At 38.5% G+C, this 20,104-nt stretch overlaps 1 protein-coding gene across 5 annotated transcripts in view; it reads left to right on the forward strand.

The window, feature by feature from the left end:
• Positions 1-20,104, forward strand: part of SESTD1 (SEC14 and spectrin domain containing 1) — a 150,882-nt gene that overhangs the window by 46,563 nt on the left and 84,215 nt on the right. For all 5 annotated transcript variants that reach the window (XR_016230737.1, XM_051848393.3, XM_051848395.3 and 2 more), the window contains exons 2-4: positions 3,340-3,419; positions 9,363-9,471; positions 19,395-19,485. Coding sequence is in view for 4 of the 5 variants with exons in the window: in XM_051848393.3 (XP_051704353.1) it covers positions 3,365-3,419; positions 9,363-9,471; positions 19,395-19,485 (255 nt within the window). In the remaining variant the exon portion in view is untranslated. The remainder of the gene's footprint in view (positions 1-3,339; positions 3,420-9,362; positions 9,472-19,394; positions 19,486-20,104) is intronic.

Consider the following 20,104-nt stretch of genomic DNA (forward strand, 5'->3'; position numbering starts at 1 on the left):
AGAAGTAGAACCTGAATCCAGGCACTTGGATATGGGATGTTGGCATCAAGCAGCATCTTAATTGCTTGTCAAATGCTCAGCCACAAAACTGTTTTTATAATTGTTAGGTAATATTTACTCTTTTCACTGTGTTGACATTTGTCCTGATGGTGTAAAATCATTGGTGGACAAAAATGTTGATTCCTTCCATCAATCAAGATAATGATTTATTTATTTGAAGGGACTTCAGAAATTCATGGAAAATGAAATTTTAATTGAATATAAATTTAATTTAATTTCCCATGAAATTTTTGAATTACCCTGGCATTTTTTATTATGCCGCACGTATTTCTAGATATTTTAGTTTTTCTTGTCATGCTCCATCTTGGTCAGTTGGCAGGGAGTCACAGGATTTTTCTTAGAGCTGTTTTATTGATAGCCTGATATTGTGTTGTGAAACCAGATCACCTGGGTGCTCCCTGATTACTAGCTGTGTGTTGGAGCGGCAGTTAAGCTCTCTGAGCCTGTTAACTTTTCTGTAAAATTGGGATGATAATAGTACTTAATAGAAATGTTGTGAAAATTAAATACTTTTTTATAAATTGTTTAGAACAGTACATGGATTGTATTAAACACTTAGTAAATGTTAATTATTTTAATCAACTGTTGTTATTATCAGACTTTCAAATTGTGCCCCTGACAAGCTGGTCAAAAGAGAAGGGATCGATGCTGTGAATCCAGATTATCCTTTGTTCTTGTATAGCTGGATAACAACTCAACAGGTCAGAATGTTGATCTGGAAACTAGAAGTGCTTCTGGTTTTGCATTGAACACATAAAATGTGAGCTTTTTTCCTCTTGCTTCCTACTACGTATAGTGCCTGACTTGCAGTGATTCAACTTGGATTGTTTACTTTACTGTGGTGCAGAAGCAATGATTACACTTTTAGTGGAAACTGTATGAGTTTTCTCTTTTGATTTTTCTCCCTAGCTTGGGGTGTGTGATACTGCTGTGCTAGACAGTGGACACGAGCCATAGCTGCCAATCAGCTATGGCCATGAGGGTGAACAGCAGACATTCTGCAGCACGCTGTGTTGTTCAGCGAGGATGTTCAGCACAGTAGATGTGTTGAATGCGTTTTTAACCCAATGATATTTTCAACTGATCTTGAATTTATTCATATGTAACCCAATTGTAAGTCAAAGAGCATCTATACTTGTCTATTAACTGTGCTTTTGTAGAACAAAACTGAACAACTTGAAAACAAATATTCAAGGAATACAATCTGAAAATAATTTATTATTTAACTTGACAGCTTGTTTTCTCTGTAGACAACTGCAAGTAATGGTTTTTAAAATTACATATACAAAACCTGTAGAATAATATTTGGGCTTAGTCATACTTAATTAGCCTTATCTGACTGTTGTTAAGAGTATATCTCCTTTTTTACTCACTATCTGGGATTTTTAAAAAAGACAGCATTGGGGGTAGGCATTGTGGTTCAGCAGGTTAAATTGCTGCCATTTGGGAGTGCCTAGGATCAAGCTCTACCTTCCCTTTTTTTCATATTTATTTTATTTATTTGAAAGGCAGAGGTACACAGAGATGGGGGAGGGGAGGAAAGTGGTATGGTGGGGGGAGATATCTTTCATCTGCTGGTTCACTCCCCAAATGGCCTCAGTTGTCAGGACTAGGCCAAGCCAAAGCTAGGAGTCTAGAACTCCTACTTCTCCTGCACTTGGGCCAACTTCCACTGCTCTCCTAGGCACATTAGCAGGGACCTGGATTGGAAGGGGAGCAGGTGGGATTCAGACAGTGCTGCTGGTATTGCAAGTGGTGGCCTAACCTGCTATGCCACAAGGTCCTGCAAGCTTCTCATCTTCCTCTCTGGTCCAGCTTTCTGCTGATGCATCTGGGAGGCTCAAGTAGTTGGGTTCTTGCCATCCATTAAGAGACGTGGATGATGTTCCTGCCTCCTGGCTTCAGCCTGACCTAGCTCCAGCTATTGCATGCACTTGATATATGAAACAGTGGATGGAAGATTCTCTCTCTTTGTGTGTGTCTCTCTCTCTGTTACTCTGCCTATCAGTAAATTAATCTTTTTTTATAAAAGCAACATTTTTGGCAGGGCAAAGATGTGACAGGTTTTTAGCTTCAGCTGGTAGCTCTGTGTCTGAAATGGGTCAGGTTTGTTGCAAGTGTTTGTCAAGTATACAATATACTTTCATATAAAAAGTCATTTTCTGCACTGGTGGAAAATTATTTTCGAAGGAGTATACATTCACTGCATACAACAGAATTTCACAGTACACTCCAGGAAACTATCCTGAGTTGTGATGGTGGGTGTGTGTGAGATGTGAAAGAGGAAGAAGGGCTAAAGTGTGTGGAAAACAGTCTCTGACATAAAAGTAAGTTTAGGAGGACAGTACAGCGAACCTTTGATTTTTGTGTTTTGTTTTGTTGCAGAGGTTCTGATCTATAGGAAAACCTGCTTTGATAGTACACTGGTCCAGCCACACTTCTGAATGCCTACCATGCCTGAGGCCTGGTTAGGGGATACTGTCTTGTTCTTGTTGCTCTATGTGTGCTCCAGTTTTTTTTTTTTGTTTGTTTTTGTTTTTGTTTTTGTTTAACCGTGATCTCTGGCTGTGCTCAAAGTGGACCCTGGAAAAACAAAACAGGAACAGGAATTGAGGACTGCTACAAAAAGATGAACTGAGCTAATCAGAATTTTCCCTGGACAGTTTGAAACTGTAAAATGTGGAGAGATGGAGATAGTGGACAGGACACAAATTGAAAAAGTATTAAAAATATTTTGATGTAAACATGATGATGAGGTGTGTTGTCATGTGTTAAAGAGGAACAAAAACAGGAGAAATAGGAAAAAGCCATTTAATAGTGGTATGGAAGGAAAAAGATATTTGGAATTGAGCTGTGTAACAAGGAAAGCAATAGAAAATTGATTGCCTGTTTGATTATTGACTCCTTCCTTTATTCAACAAAGAATGTGTTGAAATACTGCTATGTACCAGGTAGTGTTCTCATCTGAGTTTTGCTCTGGAAACTAAATTAAGCCAGTGATTCTCAACCAGCTGCCGTTTTTGCCTACCAGAGTATATCCGGCAATGTCCAGTGATATTTCTGTTCTCACATCTGGAAAGGGGGGTGCAATTGGTATTCAATGAGTAGAGGCCAGGGGTGCTGCTAACTGTTCTACAATGCACAAGACAGCTCTCTATGTAAAATAATTACTTGGCTCAAATATCAATAGTTCTCAAGTAGAGAAACTGGGATAAACCAGTTTGCATTTCATAGACTGATTGTTATTTTGTCATTGAGTTTAACTTTTTGTGTTTTCAGAAGTGAGGAAGTTGACTGGAGTGAAATGGAGGCCTCGGTAATACTACCGATTCTGAAGAAAAAACTCGCCTTCCTTTCAGGTATGTTTTCTTCTTATAATTAAAAGTGTCTGATATGTATTTGAACTTTTTACTTTGGTAAGTTTGACAGAAATGTATTTTGTTTTTCCATGAAGGCTTTGTTTAAAAGGCATTTCATTTCTTCAAAATGGATAGCCTTGGGAGCTCTCTCTGTCACTGCTGATTCTTGGCAAGCCTTTTTCTTTTTTTTTTACTGTTTTGATGAAAATGACCTCAACAAGGTGTATATCAGGATAGCTCACTTCTCATATAAACATATAATAAATATTAATTGTTTCTGAAATACAAAGTAACTTGTTTTTATTATATCCTATCTTCTAGCTTTTGTCTTCCATTTTTCTATGAAAAAGTTTTATACGGGAGGAGTTCTGAACTATCAGTTATACTGTTTTCATTTTTTTACTCTTAGAAATTTGTTATAAAGGTTTGAATTTACACTTGTGGTTGACCCAAAGTCTAAATCAGATAAGATGAGGCAGAGAGCAGGTAAGAGCATTTTACTAGTCTGAGAGCAGTGATATGCTACGTTGGCTGCAGTGATTTTTCTGGAATTTGGGTCATTGAATAAATCCACACATGCTTTAGAATAGATGCTATGACCCTGCCAATTTAGGATTACTTGGGCTGTGTTACATTGCTTTTTCCTTCTTATTCTGTTTAGTTATTGTTACACTTATCTTGGATAATACCAGTGACCTGTTTTCAAAGTGTATTGTATCTCTCTGCAGATCAGCATGTTTTCCTAGTGTTAGATTATAAAGGACAAAAAAAAAAGAGACTGAATTATGCTGGGATTATTATTTAATATATATTATTAAAATTCCTTCCCTTTTGGGTTGAAATTTGTATTTTCTCTATTTTCTGAGTGATGGTATGTGAATATTATTATTCCTAGCTTTGTGCATTTTGTACAGGTTAAGCAGTATGAACTTTTTTTAAAGATTTTTATTTATTTGAAAGAGTTACAGAGAGAGGGAGAGACAAAGGAAAAATGATACTACATCTGCTGGTTCACTCCCCAGATGGCTGCAATGGCCAGGGATGGGCTAGGCTGAAACCAGGAGCTTCATCCGTATCTCCCATGTGGGTACAGGGTCCAAGCACTTTGTCCATTTTCTGCTACTTTTCCCAGGTACACTAGCAGGGAGCCAGATTGGAAGTCGAGCAGCCAGGACTCAAACTGGAGCCCATGTGGGATGCCTGTGTCATAGGTAGCAGCTTTACTTGTGCCACAAAGCCAGCCCCAGCATGAATTCTTATAAATGCAAGTGCTAAGGAGAACATAACACTTAAACTGGTGTTAGGTTTTGTCAGATTGCTCTCCATGAATATGTTGTTTAAAGATTTTATTTATCGGGGCCACTGTGGTGGGTAAAGCTGCTGCCTGTAGTGATGGCATCCCATACATGCACTGGTTTGAGACCTGGCTGCTCCATTTCCAATCCAGCTCTCTGCTGTGGCCTGGGAAAGCAGTAGAAGATAGCCCAAGTTCTTGGGCCCTGCACCTGCATGGGAGATCTAAAAGAAGCTCCTGGTTTCGGATTGGCGCAGCTCCAGCCGTTGCAGCCTTCTGGGGAGTTAACCAGCAGATGGAAGACCTCTCTCTCTCCCCCTTTCTGCCTCCCCTCTGTGTAACTGTTGACTTTCAAGTAAAATAAAATAAATCTTTTTTTTTTTTTTTAAGAAAATTCTTGTTTTCCCACATGAGTACCAGTAGAGAATGTCATTCTGTTCTTATCGGTGACCTTTCTGCTTTCTGTGAAACTTGTCTCTATAGCGCTTGAGCCTGTGGACCATACTGATCTTGGAAGTCTTCCTTTGGGTTTCTGTCCACTTTTGCTTTTACAAAATTATTATTTTTCTTATTTTTCTTATCCTTTAGTGATGAAAGGCTAGAGCATGGAGTTTGATGTAGTCCTGAATGTTAAGCCTGTCCTCTAAGGTGGGTTAGTATGCTACAGTCCAGGTGTGAATCTTTTTGTTTTAATGCACAGGTACAATGTAGCGATTTTGAGGAACAAAATGACTTCCTCTCTTGACCATTGATTATTTACATCAGTGATTTTCAAGCTTTTTCAATAATAGAGAAAGTCTTTTAAAGCTAACAGAATCGTTCAGGGGTTATAGTTTGAAAACTGTTTTCTGTAATATGTTTCTTAGAAAGCAAAACCTAGGATCTGCCGTCATATTCAGCTAGTTGAGCTGCCCTATGAGATGCCAGCTTACTTTACCAGAGTGCTGGCTAGCGTCCCAGCTGCTCTGCTTTCCATCCAGCTCCCTGTTAATATGCTTGCGAAATTAGTGGAGTGGCACCTGCCATTCACGTGGGAAAACCAGTTGGAGTCCCTGGCTCTTGGCTTCAGCCTGGACCCCCCAACTGCTGGCTGTTGTGAGCATTTGGGGAGTGAACTATTGGATGGAAGGTCTCTATCTCTGTTGCTCTGCCTTTCAAATAAGTAAGTAAATAAGTCTTTTTTAAAAAGTAAAATCTGTATTCTAAACAAAACACATGCAGTTGAAGTCACTCATGTCTGTCTATTACATTGAACCATCTGAAATTGCCATTTATTGATGTTGAACAATGTGGTACCTGTCAGTCATACATGTGGTTAACCTGCTGAATGACATGGTGAACATGTTATGCATTACTTTCATGTCACTGATAGGAGTTCCTTTTTTTTCACTGTACACTTTTCAGTTTTTAGTGGTAGATTTCTGGGAATCATATGCAGTTGTTTTCTTTAGGATTTGCTGGCTTTTAAACTTCTAAAATTCCATTCCCTTAAATGTCAGTGTGTCATGAAAATAGGCTTTAGTGTGAAAGTCAAGCATGCGGGAAACCTTTGCTTTTTTGTTGTATTAAAACATTTTTAACAGATATAGAAAAATCATACATAATATGAGGTGTTGTGTGATGTTTCAGTATGTATATACATTGTGTAATGCCCAATCAGGTTAAATATATCTCCTCAAACATTTAATAGTTCTTTATGGTAAAAGCATACATTATCTGTATTCATTCTGTTGTGCAAAACAGAACCCAAGAAGTTCCTACTTATGTAGCTATAACTTAGGTTTGTTAATTAACCTTTTGCCATCCTTTCTTCCTCTTACTCTCTCCAACCTCTGGTAACTACCATTATACTTTTAACTTTATGAGGTCACTTTTTGTTTTATTTTGTTTTTAGACTTCACATATTAGTGAAATTGTGTGATACTTGTTCTGTGATTGGCTTGTCTCACTTAACATAATGACCTTGCAAATGACAAAATTTCATTCTTTTTGTGACTGAAAAATACCCCATTATGTGTGTACATAAAATGTTTGTATGTATAAAGTGTATGTGTATATATATATATACACATATGTATACACATACATACATATGCACATACAGACACCACATTTTCTTTATCCCTTCATCACTGGATGCATGCTTAAGTTGTCTCCATTTCTTGGCTATTGTGGAAGGTGTTACTATAAGTCTGGAAGTGCAGATGTCTCTTTGACAGAATGATTTTTTCGTGTCTCTTGGATGTATTCTCAGTAGTGGGGTTGCTGGATCATGTGATAGCTCTATTTTTACTTTTTGAGGAACCTCCAAAGTGTTTTCTTTTTCTTTTTTTTTCAAAGGTGTTTATTTATTTGAGAGGTAGAGTTAGAGAGAGAGAGGGACAGACAGAAAGGTCTTCATCCTGTGGTTCACCTTTGTCCCAAACTTCAAACTTTAGATCTAATAAGATTCTTAATATTACGCAGTAACAGATTGGCTGTTCTCTCTTGATTTATTAAATATTTATTTATTTATTTGAGAGGCAGAGTTACAGAGAGAGAGAGTCAGAGAGAGAGGTCTTCCATCCACTGGTTCACTCCCCAAATGGCCACAACTGCCAGAACTGGGCTGATCTGAAGCCAGGAGCCAGGAGCTTCTTCCAGGTCTCCCACGTGGGTGCAGGGGCCCAAGGACTTGGGCTATCTTCTAGGCCATCAGCAGGGAACTGAATAGGAAGTGGAGCAGCCAGGACTCGAACCAACACCCACGTGAGATGCTGGTGCCACAGGCAGAGGCTTAGCCGACTACACCACAGCACTGGCCTGCAGAGTGTTTTCTACAGTGGTTGTACTAATTCATATTACTTTGGACAGTATTCAGAGGTTCCTTTTTCTCCACATTCTCACCAGCACTTGTTGTCTTTTGTTTTTCTGACAGCTGGAATGAGATAATATCTGCTTGTAGCTTTGATTTGCATTTCCCTGATTAGTGATATTGATCATTGTTTCATATACCTGTTAGCCATTTGTATATCTTCCTTTGAGAAACATCTGGTTAGATCTGTTCATTTTTGAATTGGATTATTTGCATTTTCTTCTTTTTTATTTTGCTTGTTTTTTCAATTTTTTATATATTCTGGGTATTATTTTTTTGTCACATGTGTAGCTTTCAAATATTTTTGCCCATTTTAAAGGTTCTTTTCTTCATTCTAATTGTTTCCTTTGCTATATAGAAGCTCTATAGTTTGATGAAATCCCGTTTGTCTATTTTTGCTTTTGTTTTGGGTACTTTCAAAGAAGTGGTGTATATAAAGACATTTTGAAAGTTGTATTTTAATACTTAGAGCAATCTGAAGGACACTGGAACATACACAAAATGTGTGTTCTGCTACTTGGCTTTCATGCTTACTTTCCTAGGTCCCACGCATCTGGGCAAGGCTTTGCCATTATTGCCTTATATACAGTATATAGCTATATGATTTTTATGAATTAGCTCAGATCATTCATCTTTATAGAATGCTCTTTTGGCTTGGTTTATAAAAGCTACCAATTTTTCTTAACTTTAAAACTTCTTATTTAATTGAAACTTTTATCATTTTCTCCATTTTTTAAATCTTTTAAAAATATTTTATAATACTTTTTTTACAATACATCCTAGCAAATAAATGGTCATATTTCATACTGAAAAGCTTTTCTTCTTAAGTGGATTGACAATTTATTTTGCTGGCAAATGCTAATGTCTCAGCCACATAATAGGTGCTTGATGTATTGATTACAAGAAGTAGAGTAAATGGAAGAAAAATAAAATGATAATTTCTGTTTGGGTGTAGATTTTATGGGTGAATTTTTTTCTAGACTTTTTTATAATTTTGCTATACTACTATAGATATTTGGAATCTATAAATGGTCATTTGGTATTATTAACTCATGACTAGAGCCTAGGGAGATTACTGACGTCATAAACAAGAGTGTCTTGGGTCCTGCACCCCATGGGAAACCAGGAAAAGCACCTGGCTCATGGCTCCTGCCATGGGATCAGCGCGGTGCGCCGGCCGCAGCGCGCGGGCCGCGGCGGCCATTGGAGGGTGAACCAACGGCAAAGGAAGACCTTTCTCTCTGTCTCTCTCTCTCTCACTGTCCACTCTGCCTGTCAAAAAAAAAAAAAAAACAAAAAAAAAACAAAAAAAAAACAAAAAAAACAAGAGTGTCAAATTGTTAAGTCAACAACAGGAGTCACCGTGTACTTACTTCTCATGTGGGATCTGTCCTTAATGTGTTGTCCAATGTGAAGTAATGCTATAACTAGTACTGAAACAGTATTTTTACACTTTGTGTTTCTGTGTGGGTGCAAACTGATGAAATCTTTACTTAATATATACTGAATCGATCTTCTGTATATAAAGATAATTGAAAATGAATCTTGATGTGAATGGAATGGGAGAGGGAGCGGGAGATGGGAGGGGTGCGAGTGGGAGGGAAATTATGGGGGGGGAAGCCAATGTAATCCATATACTGTACTTTGGAAATTTATATTTACTAAATAAAAAAAAGAAAAAAATGATGTCTTTAACTTGTAATTGTTTTAGTAAAACTGGATTCAAATATGTACTATTCATATGGTGCCTTAATATCTGTTACATTGTTGAATTTATGTCTTTTTTCTTTAATAGGAGGAAAGGACAGACGAAGTGGCCTGATTCTAACAATTCCATTATGCCTTGAACAGACGAATATGGACGAGCTCAGTGTCACCTTAGACTACCTCCTCAGCATTCCAAGGTGACTCCAAAGGTGTCTTTTCTTATATGTAAATATGCTTTCATTTACTTCCTTAGTGATTCCTGCTGTTGTTGAGGAATTCTTTCCTATCTCATCAGGTCATAGTAGCTGTGAAATTATAATTTAAAATACTAGAATCGATAATTTACCATAGAGCAGATAAAATACTACTCTTTTAAAAAAGATTATTTGTTTGAAAGGTAGCATGACAGAGCAGGGGAGAGAGAGAGAGAGTGTGTGTGTGTGTGTGAGAGAGAGAGATCTTGCATTTGCTGATACGCTTCCCAGAAGACCTCAAAAGTAAGAACTGGACGAATCCAACGCCAGGAACCTGGAACTTCATCTGGGTCTCCCATGTGGGTGGCAGAAGCCCAAGTAATTGGACCATCTGCTGCCTTCCCAGGCAAATTAGCAGGAAGCTGAATCAGAAGCAGAACAGACAAAATTTGAACCAGCACTCCAGTATGGATGCCTGCATCAGAAACAGCAGCTTAATCTTGCATTGTGATGCCGACTCCTACTTTGTAATATTGATGCACTTTATAATATATAGATTTCCAAATACATATACTATCAGCTTTTTAGGAACATGATCATTTAACACTATATACTCTGGAACTTCAGAAAAATTAGAAAAGTTAATTTAGTAGATAACATCTTTTATTTAGGTTGCTGTACCACAATCTATCTTAGGTTTTCTTTTCTTTTCTTTTTTTTTTTTTTTAAAGACTTATTTTGTTTATTTTGAAAGAGTTACAGAGAGAGAGGGAGAGACAGAGAGAGATCTTCCATCTGCTGGTTAGCTCTTAAGCATATGAGAGCTCACTGTCTCCTTCTGTCTGTGCCACTCTGCTTCTCAAGGAAATAAATAAATAAATACTTTTTATTAAAAATAAAAATTCCATTAAAAATAGAATTAAAAGATACATTTATTTTGCTACTAAATTGAAATCCATACATTGTTTTTCATAATGGACATTTCCATGAAATTTTGGGATCCCTTTGGATGCATACTAAAGGAACAAACCAGACTTAGCAATGAAGTCATAGAAATGGCTTACAAAATATAATGAAAGGAAATATGATAGTTCTATAGTTCTATAATTCTTTTAAGTGGTAGAATTATTGTTTGGATCCCATACACAGGTTTTTTTTTTTTTTTTTTTTTTTTTAAGATTTTTTATTTATTTGAAAGTCAGAGTTACACAGAGAGAGGAGAGAGAGAGAGAGGAGAGAGAGGTCTTCCATCCGATGGTTCACTCCCCAGATGGCTGCAGTGGCCGCAGCTGTGCCGATCTGAAGCCAAACCAGGAGCTCCTTCTGGGCCTCCCACATGGGTGCAGGACCCAAGGACTGGGGCCATCCTCCACTGCTTTCCCAGACCATAGCAGAGAGCTGGACTGGAAGTGGAGCAGCCGGGTCTCGAACTGGCGCCCATATGGGATGCCAGTGCTTCAGGCCAGGGCATTAACCTGCTGCGCCATAGCACCGGCCCCCCATACACAGTTTTGTAAGTGCCAGATTTATATAGGGTATATATTCTGTATGTTCGTAATTTCCAAAACCTATCTGTGGTCATCTTTGTTCAGTGGAAATCTTCCACAGAAGCCAAATAAAAAAGCAGTTTTAAGAGGAGGCCCAGAGTACTTTCTGCTTATACATTTTCCATTCTTTACTCCCCTTCTACCACAGTGCCCTCCCCTAGTGGGAGGCCACTAGGAGATAATTTGGATATGAGTATAAAGCCTTTAACTGACCACTTATAGTCTCCTTAGACTTGGGAAAGGTCATTGTAGTCAGTAAGAGTGTGACTGGAATAGCTCTACCATATTTCTGTTTTTTTGTGGGTCAGACTTTGCAGTTTTCCTCCTCAGTAAATGCACTTATGGTAAATGGAGGAAAATAATTGCTTTGCTCTTAAAGTTACTTCAAAGCACTATATTTAAGTGCTGTGACCCTAATAAATACTGATGTGATTTTTAAGTTTTTATTTCATTCATTCCACAAATATGTATTGAAAATTTGTTATGTGTCATTTTCAAATGTGATAACTGAGCCAACATGTCCTGTCTTTACCATGTACTTTCATTTGTTTTGTCACCTCTGTTCTCTTTTCATAGACATAAGTTCGTGTATAGGCAAATCTGTATGACAGATTTGTCAAGCTGTAGCCAAGCCAATTTGTCCATCCTTGTTCTCTCATTTGCACACAAGTTCAAAAATAATGTACCCAAAACAACAATTTCATTATCCTTCCCAGTTTCCTGTGCCTCCCTTTTTGTCTTTCTACACAGTAAATTCTACTCAGTAGCTCTTTGTTTTGCCAACACCAAGTACAGTCACTTACATCATGCATTATGAAGACCAGAAGACTGTCTTTCCTTGCAAAGATTCTTAACTTGTACATAAAGACCTGTGGTTTGACTCACCTTTTCTAGTCAGTGTGTTTTTAGCACTTAGCATGCAAGTCACTTTAGTACTTGTATGAATGCAATCTTTAAGATAATTGGATAGGACAGATATTTATTAGGTCAGTTTTTAACATAACTTGATAAGATACCACTATTATTCCCATTTCAGAGAAAAATGGTCAAGACAGAGAAGCTAAGCAAAGTTTCTCAAGCTAATAAAGGATGTCTTTGGGTGTTTTTCCTTCTCTGTGTCTGTTCTTTTGCACCATACTTCCTTACCTCCTTTATATAGGCGCTTTTCAGGTTTTTCCAGCTATCATCCAGACTTGTAGTGCTTGCTGTTTGATTCATTTAGAAAATGATAATTTAGTCATTTAATTCTCCTAAACTTATGAGTACTATTCCTCTTCTCTATCTTATATGTAAGGGTACTTCAGAAAGTTTGTGGAAAAATGAATTAAAGGCTAAGTTTATTTTGGTGCAAAATAATATTGAAATCCAGGCATAGTCTTCTTTTTTTTTAATAATACATATTATCCATAAACTTTTTGAAGCCCTACTCCCCATGCGAGGGAACTGAGGCACAGGAAAGGTGGATAATTTAAGTATCTTGACCAAGAGCACGTGGCAGACCAGGGCTAGAGAGGGGGTGACCCCAGGAGTTGGGCTCCGTGCCTATGCTTCTAATCATTGTGCCATAGCTACTTGTGTTATAACTGCAGTGCCAAATCTATTGGCAGTGTTACAGGTTAAACGGTGATGAAGGAAGGCGACCTTGGTTCTTGTCTCACATGCAAGAATTTCCATGCAGACAAGGCTGTGAGCAAAATATGATTTATTTAAGTCAGAAACATGCTGCAGCAGCCAGGAATGGGGTTCCCACAGAGGCAGACCCGAGAAAACTGGCAGAAATGGAGTGCTCTAGCATAATTCAGGGAACAATCAAAGGGTGGCAACGAAACCCATCAGAAAGGCCGGGATTGTAATCCTGTCTAGCCTGCTCATGGTAGAACAAAAAGCCATCAGAAGGGTAGGATATGTCACTTCTGTGGTTTCTCGTGATGGAACTAGAAACTCAGGAGGGTGAGATTGGTACTTTTGTCTTGCTAAAGGCAGTTCTGGGGAGAAGCATACATCTTGAACACTCTTAAAGGGTAAGCTCACATAGAATCCGGATCTGTCACAACTGATAACTGACATGGAAATAGGTCAGTAAGTATTAGGAAAGTTAGAAAATTCTTTTGTTTTAACATTTTATTTCAATAGTATAATCAGCACATTTAAAAAAAAATATTTATTTGAGAGGTAGAGTTACAGAGTGAGAGGGGGAGAGACAGAGACAGAGGTCCTCCATCCACTGGTTCACTCCACATATGGCTGCGATGGCCAGAGCTGAGCTGATCCAAAACCAGGAGTCAGGAGCTTCTTCTTAGTCTCCCACACGGGTGCTGGGGCCCAAGCACTTGGGCCATCTTCCACTATTTTTTCAGGCCATAGGCAGAGAGGGGGATTGGAAGAGGAACAGCTGGGACTCAAACCAGCATCCATATGGGTTAGCCTGAGCCGCAGATGGAAGCACAGCCCACTGTGCCACAGCAGGGGTCCTTCACTGCATATTTAAAATCAGAAAGTTTTTTAAGCTCAGAAGGAACCTACTGATGATAGAGTTACAAAATCATGGGATGTCAGGGTTGGACGGTACCTCAGCAGCCTCCCAGTCTAACTCCTCTACAGACACTTGGCCTAGATGATACTTGATAGGAAATTCAACATCTGTTGAATTAACCTTTCCATTTTTCTCAGTTTTTAAAATTCATTTTGATTTTAATTATAGAAAAAAACTTGTTTTGTTATACAAGAAACATGAAAGAGGTTTAATGAGTTGTCATAGTCATAGACATTCAAGTCTTAAGTCTTCAGTTGCTCAGTAAATATGTGAGAGCCTCCAGTGAGCCCCTCTTTGTGGTAGCTGCTGAGCCAGTGAACAAGCAGACACAGTTCCTGTCCTCTGGGCCTCACAGGGACAGTTTTGGTGTGCTTAAGGATTTGTTTAGTTATTTGGAAGGCAGAGAACGGGTGAGAAAGAATGATCTTTCATCTTCCATTTCACTTCCCAAAGAAGCCAAGAGCCAAGAACTCCATTTGGGTCTCCCACATGGGTAGCTGGAGCCCAGATACTTGGAGCATCCTCTACTGCCTTCCCAGGTGCATTAGCTGGGAACTAGGTTGGAATTGGAGCAGTCGGGACTTGAACCAGTGCTGATATGGAATGCTGGGGCATAGCTTAACCTGCTGTGCTGTAACACCAGCCGCAGGCTTCAATTCTTAAGGAGAGGAAAAACACTGAATTCTGACCAAGGAGTATGTGCTGAGCAGGTCTCACAGTTTTGAAAGCCTTCTGTACTTAAAGCACTGTATTAGAAGCTACCAGTTAGTTAATATTCTTGATCTCCATAGTTGTGTTATCTAATGAAGATGAATTGTAACAAGTAATTACAATAAAAGCACATGTGCAATTTCGATGTTATGTAAGTATAAACGGAGCTCTGAGTGGCAGAGAAGGAACTCTTAGTTGTAATCAAAGAAACAGGTAAAGAACTGAGAGACATTGACCCCAGGAAGTAGGGACGATCATCCCTTTCCCTGTTAAAGGGACTGAGCAGGTTGAGTAGCCTCAACTCCTTCACATAGCTGTTCCAGCACAGCCACATGGCCCCAAGCTGCAAACGGAGTAGGAGGCACAGGGTCTATGGTATGTTTTGTTTCTGTTTTAAAAATATCATTATAAACGGAGTAATATCAGTATAGGGATTTATAAATAAATAATAACAGAGCAGTGATTTCAGGTCTTTGAAAGACCATTTGGTTTTGCCATTTTGAGACAGTATCTTTGGATCATGTGTATGTTTATTTATCTTAGTAAAATGAGAGAAAATTACGTATTCTAAAAGATAAATTTATTTTATTCCTTCAAGATCTCTACAGATGGTATTTGTAAGCTTCATTACTTCCTTAGTGTTAATGGACAAATTAATTTATAGTGTGTTTTGAAATATAAGTATGTTGTTTGTGTAAAATGTACTTGACAGAATGATTGTATGGCCTGTACCTCAGGGTGTAGATACAGATGACAAGTTATGAGAATGGCGCATTTCTCTTGGTAGGGGGGCCCTTCCCTGGAGAGCCCTGTTTTTTTGCTCCCCTTCCTGTGAACTTCCACAGTGCATTGGTAAAGTTTGAGGTGTTATTACTGTCCCAAAGACCATGTAACAGCCCTGCATAGGCTGGTCTTTATAGCATAGGCTGGGTTCTATCCTCTCTGTGTCATGGTGGTCTTATATTTTGGTGTCAGATTTGCGTCTCTTAGCCAAATCTTTATGTGCTGTTGCTAATCTGGAAGTGATTTTTGTATTGTATCACCTTTTCTTGTTTTCAGGTAACATTCTTTTTTATTTTTGCAAATTTAATTTATTCTATTTTTAAATTTTTAAAAAAATTTTAATTAGTTTTTTAGCAGATTCAACATGATTTGTAGGTACAGTCCTAAGAACATAATTATATTCCCTTCCTCCCGCACTCCCCCTTACTTCCTTCCCCCCCTCCTCTTTCCCTTTCTTTCTTTTCTTTTTGGATTTTGAAATAACATATTTTAAATTTACATTATAGTAAAAAGGCTTAATACTTCACCAAATAAGAAGTTTAACAAAGTAAAAAGCGAAAAGACCCTAGTTGAGTGAGAATATAGACAGTGGCTGTTTCAATTTACTGTACATTTCATCCATGTACAGTAAATTTTCTTTTATTTTTTATTATTTATTTATTTATTTTTTGACAGGCAGAGTTAGACACAGAGAGAGAAACAGAGACAAAGGTCTTCCTTTTTCCATTGCTTCACCCCCCAAGTGGCCACTATGGCCGGCGCATTGCGGCTGGCGCACTGTGCCGATCCGAAGCCAGAAGCCAGGTGTTTCCTCCTGGTCTCCCAAGTGGGTGCAGGGCCCAAGCACTTGGGCCATCCTCCACTGCACTCCCGGGCCATAGCAGAGAGCTGGCCTGGAAGAGGGGCAACTGGTCCCCGACCGGGACTAGAACCCGGTGCCGCAGGTGGAGGATTAGCCTAGTGAGCCACGGCACTGGCCACATGTACAGTAAATTTTAAAGTAATCATAGATCATAAAAGCTATGATAGTATAACATTCATAACCATTGGTTTGACAGAGGTTTAAAAGTTTTACAAAACTGGGCCGGCGCCGTGGCTCACTAGGCTAATCCTCCACCTTGTGGCGCTGGCACACCGGGTTCTAGTCCTGGTCGGGGCTCCGGATTCTGTCTGGGTTGCCCCTCTTCCAGGCCAGCTCTCTGCTATGGCCAGGGAGTGCAGTGGAGGATGGCCCAAGTACTTGGGCCCTGCACCCGCATGGGAGACCAGGAAAAGCACCTGGCTCCTGCCACCGGATCAGCGCGATGCGCCGGCCGCAGCGTGCTGGCTGCGACAGCCATTGGAGGGTGAACCAACGGCAAAGGAAGACCTTTCTCTCTGTCTCTCTCTCTCACTGTCCACTCTGCCTGTCAAAAAAAAAAAAAAAAAGTTTTACAAAACTGAATTTGCATCAATACTGATACATACAGACATTTTTTCTTTTCTTTGTCTCATATATAAAGTGAACATGTGGTATTTGTCTTTCTGGGTCTGGCTTATTTCACTTAATATGGTGTCTTCCAGTTGCATCCATTTTGCTGCAAATGGTAGAATTTCACCTATTTTTTAAAGACTACTTAATAGATCTTTGTTTTGTAATACAAATTAAAAAATAGAGTACTTAATTTTAAAAATTGAAGTATAATTTGCATATTATAAAAACTACCTTTTGAAAGAAAGTATGCATGCAAGTGGTTTTTATAGTATAATCATGGACTGCTTAATGACAGGGATATAGTGTCAGAAATGCTTTGTTAGGCAGTTTTTTTCATTGTGTAAGCATCATGGAATATACTTAAAAACCAAGACAACTACAGTATCACTACATGATATACTCTTAATGAGATGGTATCCTATATTGTCTGTTGTTAACTGCATTGTCATTATGTGATGTTTAACTGTATAATTGCAGAGTTGTGCAGTCATCACACTATCTTGACAGCAGTTTTATGAGCCCACAAGACACTTCTACCCATTAGTAGTCACTTCCCATTCTCCCTGACCACTCCCCATCCCAACCCCTTTCAACCACTAGTCTACTTTCTGTCTCTGTGAATCTGTCTGTTCTATCATTCATATACATGGGATTATACAATGTATGTTTTTCTTTCTGGTTTCTTTAACTTAGCATAATGTTTTCAGAGTGTATCCGTGTTGTCACATGTATCAGAACCTCATTCTTTTATGGCTAGATAATATTTTCTTGTATATACCAAATTTTGTTTTTCTGCCTGTCAGTTGATGGACCTTTGTATTGTCTCTGCTTTTTGGTTATTATGAATTATTCTGCTATTATGAATTATTATGCTCTGAATGTTTATGTTGGAAGCTTTTGTGTGGACGTATGCTTCAGTATATCTCACCTCTTGAACACTTTTCTGTGTAGTTTGTAACTCAGTTTCTGTCCCTCCCTGCTTACAGAAGAGTTAGTTCTGCAAATCTTAGCAGTATCATCCTAATTGTTGTGGTAGAACTGGACATGGCTTTTCTTTTCTTCTTTTTTTTAATAAAAAACTTTTATTTAATAAATATAAATTTTGAAAGTACAACTTTTGGATTATAGCAGTTCTTCCCTTCATAACTACCTTCCCACCCACAAACCATCCCACCTCCTACTCCCTCTCCCATCTCATTCTTCATTAAGATTCATTTTTAATTATCTTTATATACAGAAGATCAACTCCATACTGACTAAAGATTTCAACAGTTTGCACCCACACAGACACACAAATTATAAAAGTACTGCTTGAAGAGGAGTTTTACTGTTAATTCTCATAGCACAACACATTAAGGACAGAGATCCTACATGGGGAGCAAGTACAGTGATTCTTGTTGTTGATTTAACAATTGACACTCTTATTTATGATGTCAGTAATAACCCGAGGCTCTTGTCATGAACTGCCAAGGCTATGGAAGCTGCTTGAGTTCACAAACTCTGACCTTATTTAGACAAGGCCATAATCAAAGTGGAAGTTCTCTCTTCCCTTCAGAGAAAGGTACCTCCTTCTTTGTGGATATGGCTTTTCTAAGAATCCCCTTGGTACTAAGGTGACTGCTTGGAGCGGGTAGGAGAAGACTTGTAATGTCTTCTGGACTGTTGATTTAAATCCCTGGGGAAGGTCTGCTGTTATGTTTCCTATAATGTATGTGCTTAGAAAAGCTATGGGTGAGGACAGCTTTCCCTCCCAAATTTCTGTTCTGCCACACTGCTGTTCCTTCCATTGTATTGGAGATCTTTGCATTAAATTGATAATTAAAGCAGCAACAATAACTTAAGGATGTAGTTTTTCCATACAGAAGTTGTTGCATTTTAACTAGACTTAACATCTGACAAATACTTAGTAAATACTTGAATAATTGAAATATGTGTGTGTGTGTGTGTGTGTACCATTCTTCAACACTCAAGGTAATATTTAGCTGGTCCAGTGACTGGGGATGTACACATGAAAGCTGAGGTGGGACAGACATGGTGTTCAAACTTCGAATCATTTTGTGCAACTAACACTATCTTCTCTCACTAAATTTCCTCAAAGAGCACCGGTGCCCATTTCCAGTGGGTTAGTAGTAGTTTATTTTCTACTGGCAGGAAGAAGAGGCAAGATGTATGTAATTTGCTTTGCAATCATTAGTTTCTTATTTTACTGTGATCACACTTCACAAATGAAGAAATCGAGAGGCTTGAATGTTGTTTTGATTCCTCACTTTTTAAGACCTTGACTATCCATGTTTTACAGTAGTTTTCTTGTTAAATTAGCTTGTAAATTCTTAACATTTGCTGAAATGAAAAAAAATAATTTGCCTGAGAAAACTGAAAAGATACTCTGAAGAATTTTGTTTACTGACAATATAAACTAAACCAAGTGAGAGTGATTTTACTCCATATATGATTGAGCTTTATACTTTATTTAAACTTAGGAAGAATAAAATCTAGGGTCTCTTGTTGTTTAAAGATTCATTTATTTATTTAGTTTGAAAGAGTTACAGAGATAGAGGAAGAAACAGAGAGAGAGGTCTTCCATCCACTGGTTTACTCCCCAGATGGCTGCAATGGCCAGGGCCATGCCAGGCCAAAACCAGGAGCCAGGAGCTTCATCTGGGTCTCCCATGTGGATGGCAGGGGCCCAAGCACCTGGGCCATCTTGCACTGCTTTCCCCAGACCTAATGCAAAGAGCTGGATTGGAAATGGAGCAGCTGGGACACAAACCAGTGCCCGTATGGGATGCCAGTGTCACAGATGGAGGCCTTATCCATTGTGCCACAATGCGTGCTCCTGGAGCTTGTTTTAATACTTTGTAATTTTGTTTTGTTTCAGTGAAAAATGTAAGGCTAGAGGATTTACCGTGATTGTGGATGGCAGAAAATCACAGTGGAATGTGGTGAAAACAGTAGTCTTAATGCTACAGGTAATCTTTATTTTTGTCCATCAGGAAATGCTTTTTTATTTTACAGCAAATTCACAAATTGTGGTGAAAATAGCAGATGTGTTTCGCTTAGTGAACTGTGCCGAGGGTCTCAGTAGTGCCTAAATTCTGAAAATGCAGATATCCCTTTTGGATTGTTTATATTCAGTTTTTATATGTTTGGATTTAAGTAGTAAAATAAATTTCAACTCTTTTCGAAAGGTTTTTAAATCATTGAACATAGTATATAATATTTAAGAAAGCACAGAGGACAGTGGTTCTAAGAGCATAAATGTAGATGTTATCACACTCACTTGGGAGCTTTTGTACACTGAAATGTCTGGAGCCACTTCCCCGTAGGCTGGTTTGGATCCTGTAGGTGAGGAGTAGAATGGGTGATTCTGGGCAGAAGAAGCTTCTGGATCTGTTTTGGTACGTTCCTCCTAGTCCCCTCTTTCCTACCAAAACATCAGAATTTATGATGATCTTTTTTATAGCCCAGAAGAAAGTTACCTAACAGCTGTGGCCTCAAGGACTTTAGCAACTAGCAAATTAAAATTTATAATAAACACCTCCAGTTACAAAGGCCTTGAGGTCTGATCCCGGTCTCTGTTTTATATTT

Source organism: Oryctolagus cuniculus, chromosome 3 (genome assembly GCF_051225735.1).
Source record: "Oryctolagus cuniculus isolate XC-2025 breed Fujian yellow rabbit chromosome 3, ASM5122573v1, whole genome shotgun sequence".
NCBI classification, from domain to species: domain Eukaryota; kingdom Metazoa; phylum Chordata; class Mammalia; order Lagomorpha; family Leporidae; genus Oryctolagus; species Oryctolagus cuniculus.